General features: G+C 36.8%; 1 protein-coding gene across 1 annotated transcript in view; it reads right to left on the reverse strand.

The window, feature by feature from the left end:
- Positions 1 to 7,443: 7,443 nt before the first annotated feature.
- Positions 7,444 to 14,324, reverse strand: part of MTPN (myotrophin) — a 31,080-nt gene continuing 24,199 nt past the window's right edge. The window contains exon 4 of the mRNA XM_066549844.1: positions 7,444 to 10,687. Within this exon, the coding sequence (XP_066405941.1) occupies positions 10,601 to 10,687 (87 nt within the window). The 3' untranslated portion in view covers positions 7,444 to 10,600. The remainder of the gene's footprint in view (positions 10,688 to 14,324) is intronic.

The following is a 14,324-nucleotide window of genomic DNA, read 5'->3' on the forward strand; positions in this document are numbered from 1 at the left end:
CCTGCTGTGCTTGCCTGTTTCAGGAAGAAACATTACAACTGCTTTCCTGTGCATTTTGTAATACTATATTTCACAATGCTCTTTCAACTCAGCAGAATATAGTGGTTTTACAGTTCAAGGTTAAATAATAGCACCATTTGGAAAGCAAATATTGAGCCAAAGAACTTCAAAGCTGCAACATCCACTAATTCAGCTTCCATGTATTTAAAACTATTTAAAACTACAATAAAATAAAAAAGCTAAATGAAAAAGCAAAACTAATTAATTTGAAAATATTATAATTAATATCTCAAGTTTGGACTCATTTCTTTTGGTCTCTCCCAAATTACAGCACAAAAAGTCCCCTGAACTTTATCAACTTTTGCCTTACTATACTGAGTCAAAGCTGTCTGCAGCAGAAACTACTGGACTGTGTAAACGTGAAATTTATTAGCAAATGCATTGCACTGCTTTCCCTTCCTGTAGGGTTAAAACTCTTTCTCTTGCCCCAGCCACAAAGAAGGCTTTGCTGCAAGAATAATTTTGCCATTTGCATTTTTTTACCAAGCTTTTTTGCAATGCACACTGTGCATTATTTTCCTTTTATTGTGTTACCTGGTAATTTTCTGGTTTCCCTAATAACACTGAAAATATCCTGTTTTCCCCTTCTTATGTATTACCTCTAGAGATGTTTTCTGTAGCATCACCTTCCAATGCAATTTCCTCCAAAACTCATCAATTCAAAATCAAAAAGAGAGCAATGGTTTGGACCCAGCTGCTTTGACAGTACAGCCACATGAATTGCACATGACCCTGCAGACTTCAGCTTTTTGTGTTTATTAAAAAGTCCTCTCCACCACTGGCTCCACTTTTTAACCACATTTTATTTTCCAGGCAAGTGTTATTTCTTGACATGCAAGCAGGACAAATTCAGAGTTGTTCAACTTGGCAGTAATACCCTGGGCAATTGCATTGTACAGGTTATCAGAGCTTAAACTCACGAGCATTTCCTCCTTCTGATCATACCTTCCCAGAGGGAAATCATAACTGGCAAGGTCAAACCAAATCTTGTCAAGGAGGGACTTGCTAAATAACTCTGAAACTGAGGGAGGCACAGATTTTCTGGGGCCTGAGTTTATTTATATGTTGGAGAACCAGAAATCAACAAAATTCTCTTTTTTCCTCTCCCTACATACTTCTTGTATGAGTCTGAATTCCTTTGCTGCAAAAATAACTTCTTGTAGGAACAATGCTCAAAGTTCAGCTTTATCTTTGCAAGAGCTAAACGCCACAGATTAAAACAGTGAAACTATTTAACACCCTCCCTAGTATTTTCTCCTGGTATTTCTCAAGTGAGGGAAGCACTACATCTCACAGGAGTAGAAAAGACGAAAGTTTTTGAGAAGAGCTGGCCTCCTGTAGACACTTGGCCTGGATATCGATGAAAACAACACCCCACAGAACATTTGCCTCCTGACATGGTGGCAAACAGAGCAGATACATTTTGCTTATACACAAGCCTTTGAGGCTGAGTATCTCCTATTTCTCTGATGTAGTCACACAGCCTTGGGGAAACCAGTTATAAGATGCTACCAGTACTGGCACAGGTATCAAAACACCAATAAGAACTTAAGTAAGTGGCAATTTCTCAGGCAGAAACACAAAGTCATTTTTCTGTTTGTTTTTGTTCATTGGTTGGTTTTCTTTCTTTTTTTTTTTCTTTCTTTTTCTCTTTTTTGTAGTTAGTTGTTTTTTCGGGGTTTTTTTTTGAGAGGGGAGGGTAGGAGGTTGTTTATTTGTTTTGCATTTGGAAAGGAAGTGGCAGAATACCAAGGTTATTTTCAAACCAGCTTTTCATGTTTCTTACCAGCTGCCTCTCAAACCCAAGAACAACCATTAAATTCCTCATCACAAAGAAAGTGGATTAAACAGCCCTAAATTCTTCAGTTCTCAAGAGGAAATTCTTACATGTTAGGTACCAATTGTGATAACAATGATGTCTGATGTGATCCATTTATGTAGCATTCAGATTTTACAAAAACTTCATCAGTTCTTATTCTTATCTAACCCTGCCAAAGATATAAAGTATCAATTTTTAACCACAAAATTTTATCGAAGTCCAGGAAAATCAGGGAATTTCCTGCCTCTTATTACCTCCTAATCAATGGTCCATGAGTAAGATGAATTACCCTCTCTCTTTCTTCCTAAAATGAAAGAACAGTAATTAAAGCGAAAAAAAATCTAGTTCTGTGCTAGGTATTTCTCTGACTGTTTACACATACAGAAGTTTCCCTCAGGCAACAAGGGATTATTCTATTTTAATCAAAGAACATACACAACATGACTCCTAGCTTTAAAAGACCCAAAAGACACAGACTAATGAATTAATCTACCATTACAGATAGATGAATTTTTGAACACAAAGGAAAAACCTGACTGAATTCCTCATTATGACAAAAGAAACCCTGAAAAATAACCCCAACTGCTGATAATATATTATAAAGTGACATTTCTTACTATTAATCTGTCAAAAAATAGATCTAGTATAATTTCAAAGCCTCTGCAAGACAAGCTTTGTATTTGTTCTTAGTCAAATACTTTACAAAGTTGAATCCCTGACTAGATATCTGCCTTCATCACTGCTGAACTTACACCACATAAAACTTAAAAAGAAACTTGCTACCCTCTCAGTGTGCATCCACAGTGATTCTTTAATGAGACTGCTGGCAAGAGTTACAAAATTTCACACTGGGGTTTTGGCCACAGGCTTTTTAACAGTGGGACACAGAACCTTTGAAGAAACATTCCAAAACCTCAGAAAATCACTGAGGCCTGACCCATCCATGGGTATGCCCTAGCACATGTACCTACTACCTGGAAAAGATTTGAGCATTTCCTTGGGAGAGATTCCATTAGGATGTGGTTTTTTATCTGCAGGAAGTTTTTCCCCAGGCAGGTCAAACTCACGTAAGCTCTTTCAAATCAGCGTTTCCTCACTTTGGTATTTTATCACTAGATAAAAAGAACAACAATCTGGTTGAAACCTTTTTTTAAAAGGTAACAGCTTTCTGCCTAGATAGCCATGAGACCATACTATTGATGGGTATTCCCAGTCACCAGTGCATTTGGAGGCCCAAAGAGTGTCACAGCTCCTCTCCAGAGTGGAAAAGCTTGTGTGTGCAGCAGGCAGCTCTGCACTGACATGGGCCTCTGCTTCACAGCCAAACTGCAGTGCAATAAAACCAGCATTTTCCAGCCCAAATGGCTGAGGAGCAAGAGACACCTAAAATCTTCTAAAAAAAAAAAAAAAACAACCTAAAAATTAATAAAACCCAATTCACAGAGAACATGTTTCATCTCTCATTTTGAAGCAGGAAGGCAATAAAAAAATATGTTCAGCATGAACACACACAAGTATTACCAAACACTTAAACTCAAAATATAACAAAAGCCAACAATTTTAATCAGATTATATCTCACAGATGCACAAAAAAAAAAATCTTATTCATTAAATTTCCAGGTGCTCAGATTTGTCAAACACAAAACTTGAATGCAATACACTTTCATTGCCTTACCTCAACATGTACTGCCCTCCCCCTAGTCTACAGCTCAGATTTTTATAAACTTGGCTTATAATTGTTACTGAAAAGCATTTAGTCTCCAATAGAAACTGAAGAAATCAGCCTAAAATAGAAACTGGTCTGTGAAAAACTACTCAGTCGCTATGGGATCTTACTTTTTATCCTTCACTTGCCTGCCTCGTTCATTGGTGCAATATTTTAAAATCCTGCAAAGCCCAACTCCAGCTCCTCTTGGGCTCCAATTTTTTTAAAGAAAGGATGGCCAATATATATTCAGCTTTTTATAGTGAGCACACAGCCTCAGAAGCACCTCCTTATTAAGTGTACAGGTTATGCAGCCTCATTGCTGTAGGCTGGATCTATTTTCTTTCAAGTTACTGTTTAATATGGCTCTGTAAATATTTAAATGTATAGCTACCTTCAGCAATTTCATTAATTTATAATTTTAGGTCTTGTTCTTATGTTTGCAGCCTCTGACACTAGAAACTTGTGTGTGCTTCCTCCATCTGTCTCATCTCTAAACGTGCTCTTCTGTGCTTCTGAGAACATTATTGATATTGACTGCAAATTGCACTAAAAAACCCTTTTAGGTGTATCAAGACCTGAGAGATAATCCTCCCATCAGCTTACATCTTAAGTGACCAAAAGAGAAGGAAAGAAGTTGGTAACTGAAATACAGAGAAGTTTGTGTGATGCCTAGAGAGGCTACCTAGAACAGAAGTTGGACAGTGTTAAAGGAATAAATAAATAATAGGTAATTATTAAAAGGCCTTCGAAGGATACACCTTGGGTGGACAAGATCCCCAAGATGGACTCGTGGTCACAAGTTTTGACACTTTTATAAGTTTTGGTCCCTTTACATATTGGGGTTAAGTATCCAATTACAGCTTCAGGTTGTGCAGTCCCATCCTCCCAGATTGCTCTCCTCAGTTTGCTGCTGTTCACACTCTTTGGGCCCAAAGCTGCAATGGTGTCCTTGGTTCTCAGGCTGGAAAAGGATTGTTTGGTCTGACTAAACTGTGAAGAGAACTGGCTAACACTTGATATGAAGTTCAGAGTTACACACTAATGCAATACAGAACCTGGAAAATATGAAAGCTAAAACTTCTTTAAGTTTTATCTGACTATGCATCATGTGCATAGTCACAAAAAAAAAAAAAAGAAAAATCTGCCGCTGTTTTATTGATCCCAGTTCTAGTGGAGGCTCACCAGTATCTCAAAAACTGTTCCAGATTTATCTAAGGTAGGAGGTGCAGCACTAACTTCTAATAGCAATCTATCAAAAGCATAGATGTGAGGTATCCTTCAGCACAAATGTTTTTGTGTAACAGATAGACACAAATACAGGCTAATTTTTTTTTTTTGGCCAAAATATTGTAAGATAAATTTTTGCTGTAGAAAGTGAAATTATTGCTTCAAAAAGAGCGATGAAAAAAACTCTTCAAAATAGTGTTGCAACAAAAAGCCCACCAAAATATTTTTAAGTAACGAGAATAAACTTTGAGAAAGACTTCAGGAATGTAAAACCCAAATTTATTTGCCATAGATCTGGTTTGGTGGCTGCACTGAGATGTTGGCAATAACCAACCAACCAACAAGATATTTTGTGTCAATCAAACAGATCTGTTGGTTTTCCACTGAAAATAATACAATAAATAAAAAGAACAATAAAAGAAAAGAAAAAAGGTAGCTGGACATGGTCACAAGATGCTGCTACTCAAATAAAAGGCTACATATCTTAATTAAAAGTGTAAAAGGAAAGAGGAAGCATAATTTAACTTCCATGAAGAGTTGCATACTTTTCAAGACTTCCCACCTACAAATATTTTTCAGACAAAAGAGTTAAAACATTAATCCAAACTAGATCTTGTTTATTTTACTTTGAGACAAAAGCTTTAGTTGAACAAACTGAATGTTCTTTCAAATGCAATGAGGAATTACTTTCACTTAGAGGAAAAATAATATGAAACACACAAAAAGAAATGTTTCAGAGGTGAATTATTTAATATATGCACCAAAATTGAGCTCGCCAGCCAAGAACCTATTTTTGAGACTGAGTTTTGGACCCTCCAAATTTATGTTCAGTTTGAGACAATTGAAATAAATTTTCGTTTAATTAATTTCGATAACTGGATTGAGACATGCAGTCTGTTGTGGTTTTGGCACACTGTCCTGCCTCTTAACTTGAATGGCCACGAGATGAACCTCAGTGCATGAAAGCCTCTGTTCTTAATTTTAAAATGTTGCAAAATTGTGTAGTAAAGAAGAAGTGACTGAAAAGCACAAAAGAATCCTGTGTTCTGTGGCAGCCTGCAGTGCACCCATCCCAGAGACATTTAGGATGTGGGAGAATGGAGAGGTGCACTCAGGTGCTCTCCAAACACAACCTCAAGAGTGAAGACATAAGAGACTCCGGGATTTCTATTTAAAAGAAGGCTCTCCAAAACAACATTGGGTCACAATAGCAAGCAATGGTATTTAAATGCAACACTTCCAAGTTTAAAATTAGAAAACACTGTTTTGACTGCTAAGGTGGGAAGAGCGGAGCCCTGATCCTAGGAAAAAAATGTTCACTTACTTCCCAAGCAGACAAAATCTGCATGGGTGTGAAGACTCTGAAGGCACTGCATGAAACCAAGTGCTTCTCAAACACTCATCTAGGAAGTTTATGGCCTAGCTTAGAGTTGAAAGCTGTTTCCAGATGTCAGATCACGAGTAAAACATAAATATTTTGAGGAGAGCTCTGAGAGTATAAAGTTCTCCAAACTGAGAGAAACAATCAAGTGGTGCAATTGAAAAAATTCTTTTCTTGGGCCAACATCCTTTTGGATAGGAAACCATTCTCTTTCAAAAGATCAGCCATAGATAGATAAATATTAGAGATTCTTTACCTGCAAAGATGAATTTGGTTTGCCAGTCACTGAGGAATGGCAGCGAAAGAAATCTGCATTTTGAACCAAGAATATTTCCTCCTGTAGAAAAACTGCCCATTAAAAAAAGCCCAAAGTCACACCAAAAACACTCACAGAACAAAGAATCAGTAATATGAACACAAGAACTGAAGCCCACACACATCAGTTGCCACTGGCCATTACACCATTTGAAATGCTTTGGTATTCATAGTGAACACACTCTTGTTCTCTCCAATATTTGACTGAAAGGTTGTGCATGCAGCAAGAGAAGTTCTGTAAACTTTTCAAAGTTTAGCAGAGAAAACCAGGAAAATTTTATTTATTTTGAAATATTTTTTTGATATTTATAGTTCTTCTACTTTGACACATATTCCTGTACTTTTCTTTATAAGTGTCTATTTTAAAATAAATCATATCAAACACTTCAGGCAATTAGAGTCAAATCTCTACTGACAAGCAAAGTTAAAAAAGGAAGTCCTGACAAAGTCACTGTAAAGATGTCACAAGAATAATGAATAAACATTTCTATACAATTTTATTCATACTTCAGCTGCGATTTCTGTTAATAACTGTTTTCAATTTCTCTGATGAAGGAGAAAGCAATTTGCTTCAGTCTTCACAGGTAATAGAATTCCTTTCTTTACAGATTTCAGTCTCAGAATTTAAAATTAATAGAAGATCTTCAACCTTAACCATTTAAGCAGGAAAAGGAGATTACAAGGCCACCAAAATTATCAAAACCCCCTTTAAATGGATATACTTGAAAACCCCTCAAAACAGCCACAAAGAACATTATATGTTTAATTTTCAAAGCAGCTTTCATTCCATGTTTCTTATAAGCAGCAGCTAAACAGTTTAATCACTGTACATGTGAGCTGGAAGTTAGATGCCTTCCAGGCAAACAAAATGTTGTAGCCTGAGGTTAATAAAACACAGGAGCAGAAACAGAAATGAAACTCCAAATTCTCATATCGCACAATTCAAGTTTATTCCATTCATTCTTGCAACACAAACTTAAAAATACAGTATCATTTAGCATTCTGATGTCTATGAACCATGATAATGATGAACCCAACTGTGTCAAAACAGTTAACAATGGTGAAAAGAGAAAGTCAAATATCAAAATGCACAGAGCACTAATTTTTCTTCTGTCACTGCGTAGAAAGATGATTGTTTATCCATTTACAAAATATAATTAAGACAAGTTTGTTTTGAAATTTTGCATGCAACACTGCAATTGCTTGACCTAGGACACTCTATTCTTGCCAGCCTCTTCTACAAATAATCAATGTTATGTTCAGTTCCATTTAACTATTGTACTCCTTTTCTCATTTGCCCCCCGTAAGAAAAAGGGAGCAGAGGGTACAAAATTGAAAATATACTTAAGTTTATAACTTATTCAGCACAAATTTCAAAGGAAAAGGTTTAAGAACAGAGTGGATTTCCAAGTATATGCAATTCCAGTCTGACAAAGTATTTAAATTCTGTTTATAGAATGAAAAATAATTTACAGTTTGGTATTTTTATCTAGTTAGGACCTACTCAAAGATAGAGGAAGCCACCCATTATTTTTTCCACAAAATAGCTAACAAGAAAGAAACAAATGAACAAGCCCAGTCTTGAGACAATTACAAATGTATAAGCTTTTATTTTTACCTTTTTTTTTTAAATCCTGGGCAAAATGATTAAACACCTGTTATGTAGTGCAAAAAGCAGAAAAGTATTTCTTCTTTATAAGCCAAACATTAAATGCCATCTTTTTAACTATCTCAAAAGGCAGCTTGGGTATATATTACAGCCAAATTAACACTTGACTCACTGAAGTCTGTTTACTTCTTTTTCCCCCCACCAGGGTGAAGTAAGAAAAAATAAGGTGTCCCCATAATCGTAGAAAAAGGGAGGCAAAATTGCCTCAGTGAATCTCCAGAAGAGTTAGTACAAAGATGATGTTTCTTTGCTCACTTAAATGAGAGTTAAAGGGAAGGGCAGGAAAGAATACTGAAGAAAAAAAAAAAAACCCAACAAAAATACAAAACCACTATGGCCAGACAACTTGATACTAATCAACACAAAAAACTTGAATAATCAAGTTCTGCACGTAAAAAAGAGATTGCAGTTTTCTAGACTAGTATTTGAATAGCTAAGTATTTAATAGCATAATATGGAGGCAAATTGATGCCAAAGATTGTTACTTTCATAGCTGAATAAAGAGTTAAACCTATAGTCTGTGTTCACACTATTACAATGACATGACAATCCAGCACTGATCAGAGATAAGATTAAAGAGTCCTCTTATAAATAGTTATTAAAAGCACTGTTCACCAAATATTCTTGTTCTTTTATCAGCAGTTCATCAATTGATTTATCACTGATTTCCAACCCTTCTGTTCTTCCTTGCCACCCAGCTCCAAGAAATAGAGTAATTGCACTGTACAGTTTATGGCCAGAGTTGATTGTTTTCTCCATTGCTTTTCTTTTGCTATGTGTAGATGTAAATCAGTTCCCGCTCTCATTTTACCTCTCAGTGCAATGCATTTATATCTGAGACATTCAATCCTAATAGGCAACATTATTCAAGTAAAACTAAATCTCCATTAAATACGAGTGGTAGTCACCAGTCTACTTCTATATATCCTCTCAATTTCAACAGTGATACCAAAATAGTATCAGCTACTTTTGTTTAAGAATTCAGCATGAGATGTTATATACATTTGTTTTTCTGTATTCTGTTTGTTACCAGAAAGTTTGAAATCTGTATTTCAAAAGAGAGGAAGATGTATAGTTGGTGGAATAGAGCCTGTTACTCAGTTTTAAATGAACCAGGAGTCTAATGAAAATTTTCAGGATGAAAGCCAGCAGCTCAGATATTCCTGAGGACCACAAGGTGTGACAGGAGTGCCTACAACATCATTAAATACCTTCCCATCAATGTTCAAGACTGTCATACTAGTACAGTAAATCTTATCTAAAAGTCAATGGTTAATGTGGTATGGTCACACTGGGAACTTCCAGAACAAGCCTCGTGCCTTAATGGAATTTAAGAGGTTCATCCATTTGACAATGAAACACTCATTTGAAGATATGCACAGTTAAAAAAAATTCTGTAGTAGTTAGAGCAAGTTAAGACTTCTGCTTGTACATCTTCCTGCTTCTACATCTGAACATAGAAAGGTTCTATCTTTACCAGAAAAGTTTAGCAACAATATTCAGCTGATCTGAATGGCTAAATAACTACTGTTCATTTTCCACATTTGCCTTGATTATCCTTGTGTGCCGAACAGCCTGGAGCTTTCACACATGTCTAGGAATTTTATGCTGATGTGGTGAGTAAAGAAATTTCATCTTACATTCCTTTTGGAAAAAAAAACTACAGTGCAATTTTGACCTCTCTCTCAAAAGCAGTTATTTAAAATGTCTGTCCTGTACTGAAACAAATATATGGGATAGAAAGACTTCAAATTCAAGCATCCAAAAGTACCTTGGCAGATATTATGGAGTGTAACACCACCATGCCTCAACTGGTCTTTCTTGGTTTGCTCAAGAGTCAGAAAACATTAGTGTGACATCCAATTAGTCAATATAAAGAACAGCTCCGATAACTAGTATCAAAAGTTCTCAAAACTGCAACAGAAGCTTTAGGCAGAAGAAGAATAAAGCTACCCAGTGAGAGAGAAGAGAGAAGAGCAACCCAGCCACCTACATTACTACACTTCAGATTATGGCAGACACTAAGAGCATAAGACTATTGTCTCCTTCACAATTAGTTTCAGGTACATAGCACAGTACTTCCATCTAAAGGAAGTACTTCCATCCATCTAAAAAATCTTAGTGCTAATCTAGGAGGCTTACAAGCCAAGTATTCAGCATGGTCTGTCTTCCTTCTTCCATTTTCACTAGAAATGGGAAGAGATTGTGCACTGGAAAGAAGTCCTAGAGGGACACTGTTCATAATACTTTTCAACCTTCTCCAACCAGATTATCTTTGATACAAGCCCCTAACTAGTCTGACTCATAAAGAATTTCCCTCCCCCCAAAGTATTTAGCTGAAGAAGCTGGAAGATGCAAAGAGTGACAGACAGGCAGCAGTGTGAGGCCACAGGAGAGACATTTAAGATATCAGTCCATCTGTCACTGAAGAAGAGTCTTGATTGCCTGGTTGTCAGTGGCTTCAAAGGCAGTTAGTCCATCTGGGCCTTTCACAGTCTTATCAGCACCCTGGAAAAACAATGGGAAGGACTGTCAGTTCATAATGCCGGGCTAAATCAGTACAAAGTGTGTCAAAAGATACATAACTTGAATAATTATATTGATTACATACAGCTTTTCACTGCAGTGCCTTGTTTTCATTCAGAAACCAACCAGACAAGATTTATGCACAGAACTTTTCAGCATGCAGCTAATCTGAGTTTCCAACTTTGTCATTCAAAAATAAGGAAAAAAGCCACAAGTTTTGTTACACAGTAAGTTGCAAATCCAACAAATTATCAGTTTATCTTAGATGTATTTCTTGTTTCCAGCAACTGCTACTCTTACAAAATTAAAAATTCAGTGTTACACACTTCTACAAAATCTATGGTGCACAAAGCTCTCACATGCTAAATTACACAGGTAATACCTGGAAGAGCTGATTTACTAACAAATCATAGTATATTAGTTTTATATCATAAAATGGCCACACTCATCAAGGATTGTGCTTCTCTTCCATTCTGAAAAAAAAGTCCCTATTGATACATCAGAAAAACAACACCACAAAATCATTCTGAGTCCAAAATTGCTCAGGTTTGTTTTGGAAGAGTTAGGTCACCTAAAAGGCAACCAAACAGAACAGGGAGGCAACAGGAAAATGAAGGGTAATGCACCAACTGGGTAAATTGGAGGATAATGCACCAACTGGATAAATCAAAGAATTAGAATGAACTGCTGCAAGTTAGCACAAGCACTGTGCCAGATTTATGGGAGGAGAACAAAAGAAGGGAAACAGAGTGATTAACTAGTCATGTTTGCTTTGAGCACTGTGTAATTCATGAAAGGGAAAACACAGACTAAACTGTAAATAGGGTAGCTAAATAAGGGGACAAAAGTTATTAGAGATCACAGGACTGATTTCAGAACAACTCTGCAAGATGATATGCAAATCTCACTTGAAAATGACAGGAAAAATACTTTGGGTACAAACACATTTTGTCAAAAGTGTGTACAGCAGAGGCTTGTCTTCAGTTTATGTATAAGCTCTCCACAGAGTAGGTACCAATCCCTTCTCAATTACAAGGAAGATTGTTAGTTACTATTAAGGACACTGAATAGTTTAAGGACATAATGTACCTAGAATTTCCATAGCTTCTTCACTAATTAAACACACAAATCCCCACTGAACTTCCATACATAATACCATGTCTGTTCCCAAGACAACTCTCACTTCCCTAAACTTCTCTAACAGTCTAATAAACTGGATCTGATACCACTGTGATGTGCTACCAATGCTACTTTTCACAATGCAGCATATTTCCCTCTCTGAAACTTGTACACTCTTTACTTGCATGTACGCAACCTGTCATTTGAAAAAGATGGTTTTGCAGTGGTTTTTATGGCAGCACTGCCAGTCTTGTGGTCCACTGGCCAAACTGATCCTCTTGGAGCTGCTCATCTTCCTTGTGGCCTCTAGAGACTTCCAGTGCAAGAGATGCATTGAGTTCACTCCAGTGACAGGAGCAATTTTTAGTATTTCCTCTCTCCTATCACTGTGTAACATCCTTGGCCCAAACAGTACAAGGATGCTGCAGTTCTTTGGCATATGAACATGAGCTGAATTAGCCTGTTCCCAACAAATGACAATTTGGTTACTGCAAACACACACTTGGGCTGAAACCATGGGAACACGGCTTGTAAAACATTTATTTTTCCCCTAAGAAAAGCCCCAAGAGATTTAGTACGTATTCAACACTTGTAATCTTAGTTGTCCAGGGAAAAGAAAGGCAAATAAGAGTACAAATAGCTTCTATGGCAGGTGTTGATTGTTTCTACTGCTTAGATAGCACTCAGATTAGAATCTATGTGGAAATCAAGAAGGCTTCAAAAGCTGTTCATTGATGGAAAATCTTGATTTGAAGAAAAATGGAACTATGCAGTAATTGACCTGACAGAATTTAAAGAACTTTAATTCATAAAACTCTCCACCAATGTACCAGCACTTAGGGCACCAAAGATAACAGTTAACTGGGCTAACTTGGAAGTATAAAGAGAGGTTTTAATCTTAACATGGGACTGCTCTCCCCCCTCAGAAAAATACTTCAGAAAAATTACTGACATTCAAGACCTGGGTTTCTAAAACAGCTTTATTGAATGTAGGATAAGAGGGTCATGACTACCTAAGGAGGACACCGTTTATTAAACTCAGTACTAATAAATTTAGAAAATTGGCCATTAGCTAGATGGAAAGACTCCTGCCTACATTCAATAAAAAGAGAAGGAAACAATAAAGGTCAGGTCAAGAGGACTTTAATTTGTAGAAGTACAACACTGCCTGGAAGCAACTTTATTAAAAAACTCATGGAAGTACAATGATTTCATAGTATTCTCTACTTTCCCCAAGTAAAAAGTTCCTAATATTTGTGTTATGTTCTACTCTGAAAATACACATACGCAAATAAATATAAACGCTCTCTCCTGGGCAGGGTAATAACAAACAAGGATGTTTGCCCACTTAAGTCACCAGGCAAAGCACAAATGTTAAACAGGCTCTGAGAGCCACACATGAGCTACTTGGCTCCAGCTGCAGTTCTGGAAAAAACCCAAAGCAACAAGCACAGAACCCATGATGAGAGCTGAGCTCCCACCAAACTGTGAAACCAGAACTGGGGGCACTTAACGAAGCTGGGAGAAGATTGGTTTACACAGCAAGCAGCAAACTGCTAAGAAGAGTTGCCAGATGACACAACAGAGGCAGATGTCTTCTTGTTCAAAAAGTACATGGATGAAGTCATGGCCAACAGATCTGCCAACACTTCTGAACAGGGGACAGATGTATGCACCTCTGAAATCCCCAGTACAGCAACCATGAATGAGGGAAATGAGTGAGCAGATGTGGTCATACTCACAGCTCTTCCTTTTGCCACTGTCAGAGAAGAAAAAAGGGGCTTAACTGCCCAACTTGACAGGATACTTCTTGTAAACAAAAGCAGAACTATTTTGGGAGTTGAACAAATGGATGAAGTTTGTTACATCCTATGCAATAGCCCTCATTCTCTAAGCTTTCAAAACTCTTGTCTATTTTAACATTCTGGCTTCTCTGACATTAAAATCCACAACTTTTTACATTACAAATCAAACACCAGATTATTAAAGAAAAACACGGATCAATGTCTGAAACATTTCTTGAACTACTCCTCCTTCTCCTCCCTTCAATAGCTTGAGTCTCATGTAAAAGGTTTCCAACACCTCCACAGTCCATCCAGCACAAAAAGCAATGGAGAATGTTGGCTTAGTAAGTGGGAAGAACATTAAACAGTCAGGAATTTTTACATCTTTCAGTAAGGGTTGACTTCTGATTCCCAGGTATCTGCTACCAAAGAACATATGACTATGGTACAAGCAAGGCATGATTAGTTTAAACTAATGTTTAAACAAGGTTAATAAAATAACTGTGTTAAGAGACAGAACAATCTCTACATATAAGCCCTGCCTCAAACAGATAGAGCTGATAAGCCAACTTCCAGCTTATAAATACTTCATCAGCTAGCCCATGTAAATGGAAGCAATCAGCATTTAACTCAGCATGAAGAAATCTGAATGTAATTTGAAATAATCTGAAAGTAATCTGAAATTATTTGAAGTAATCTATTTGGGAAAACCCTCC

Source organism: Molothrus aeneus, chromosome 5, assembly GCF_037042795.1.
Source record: "Molothrus aeneus isolate 106 chromosome 5, BPBGC_Maene_1.0, whole genome shotgun sequence".
NCBI lineage: Eukaryota > Metazoa > Chordata > Aves > Passeriformes > Icteridae > Molothrus > Molothrus aeneus.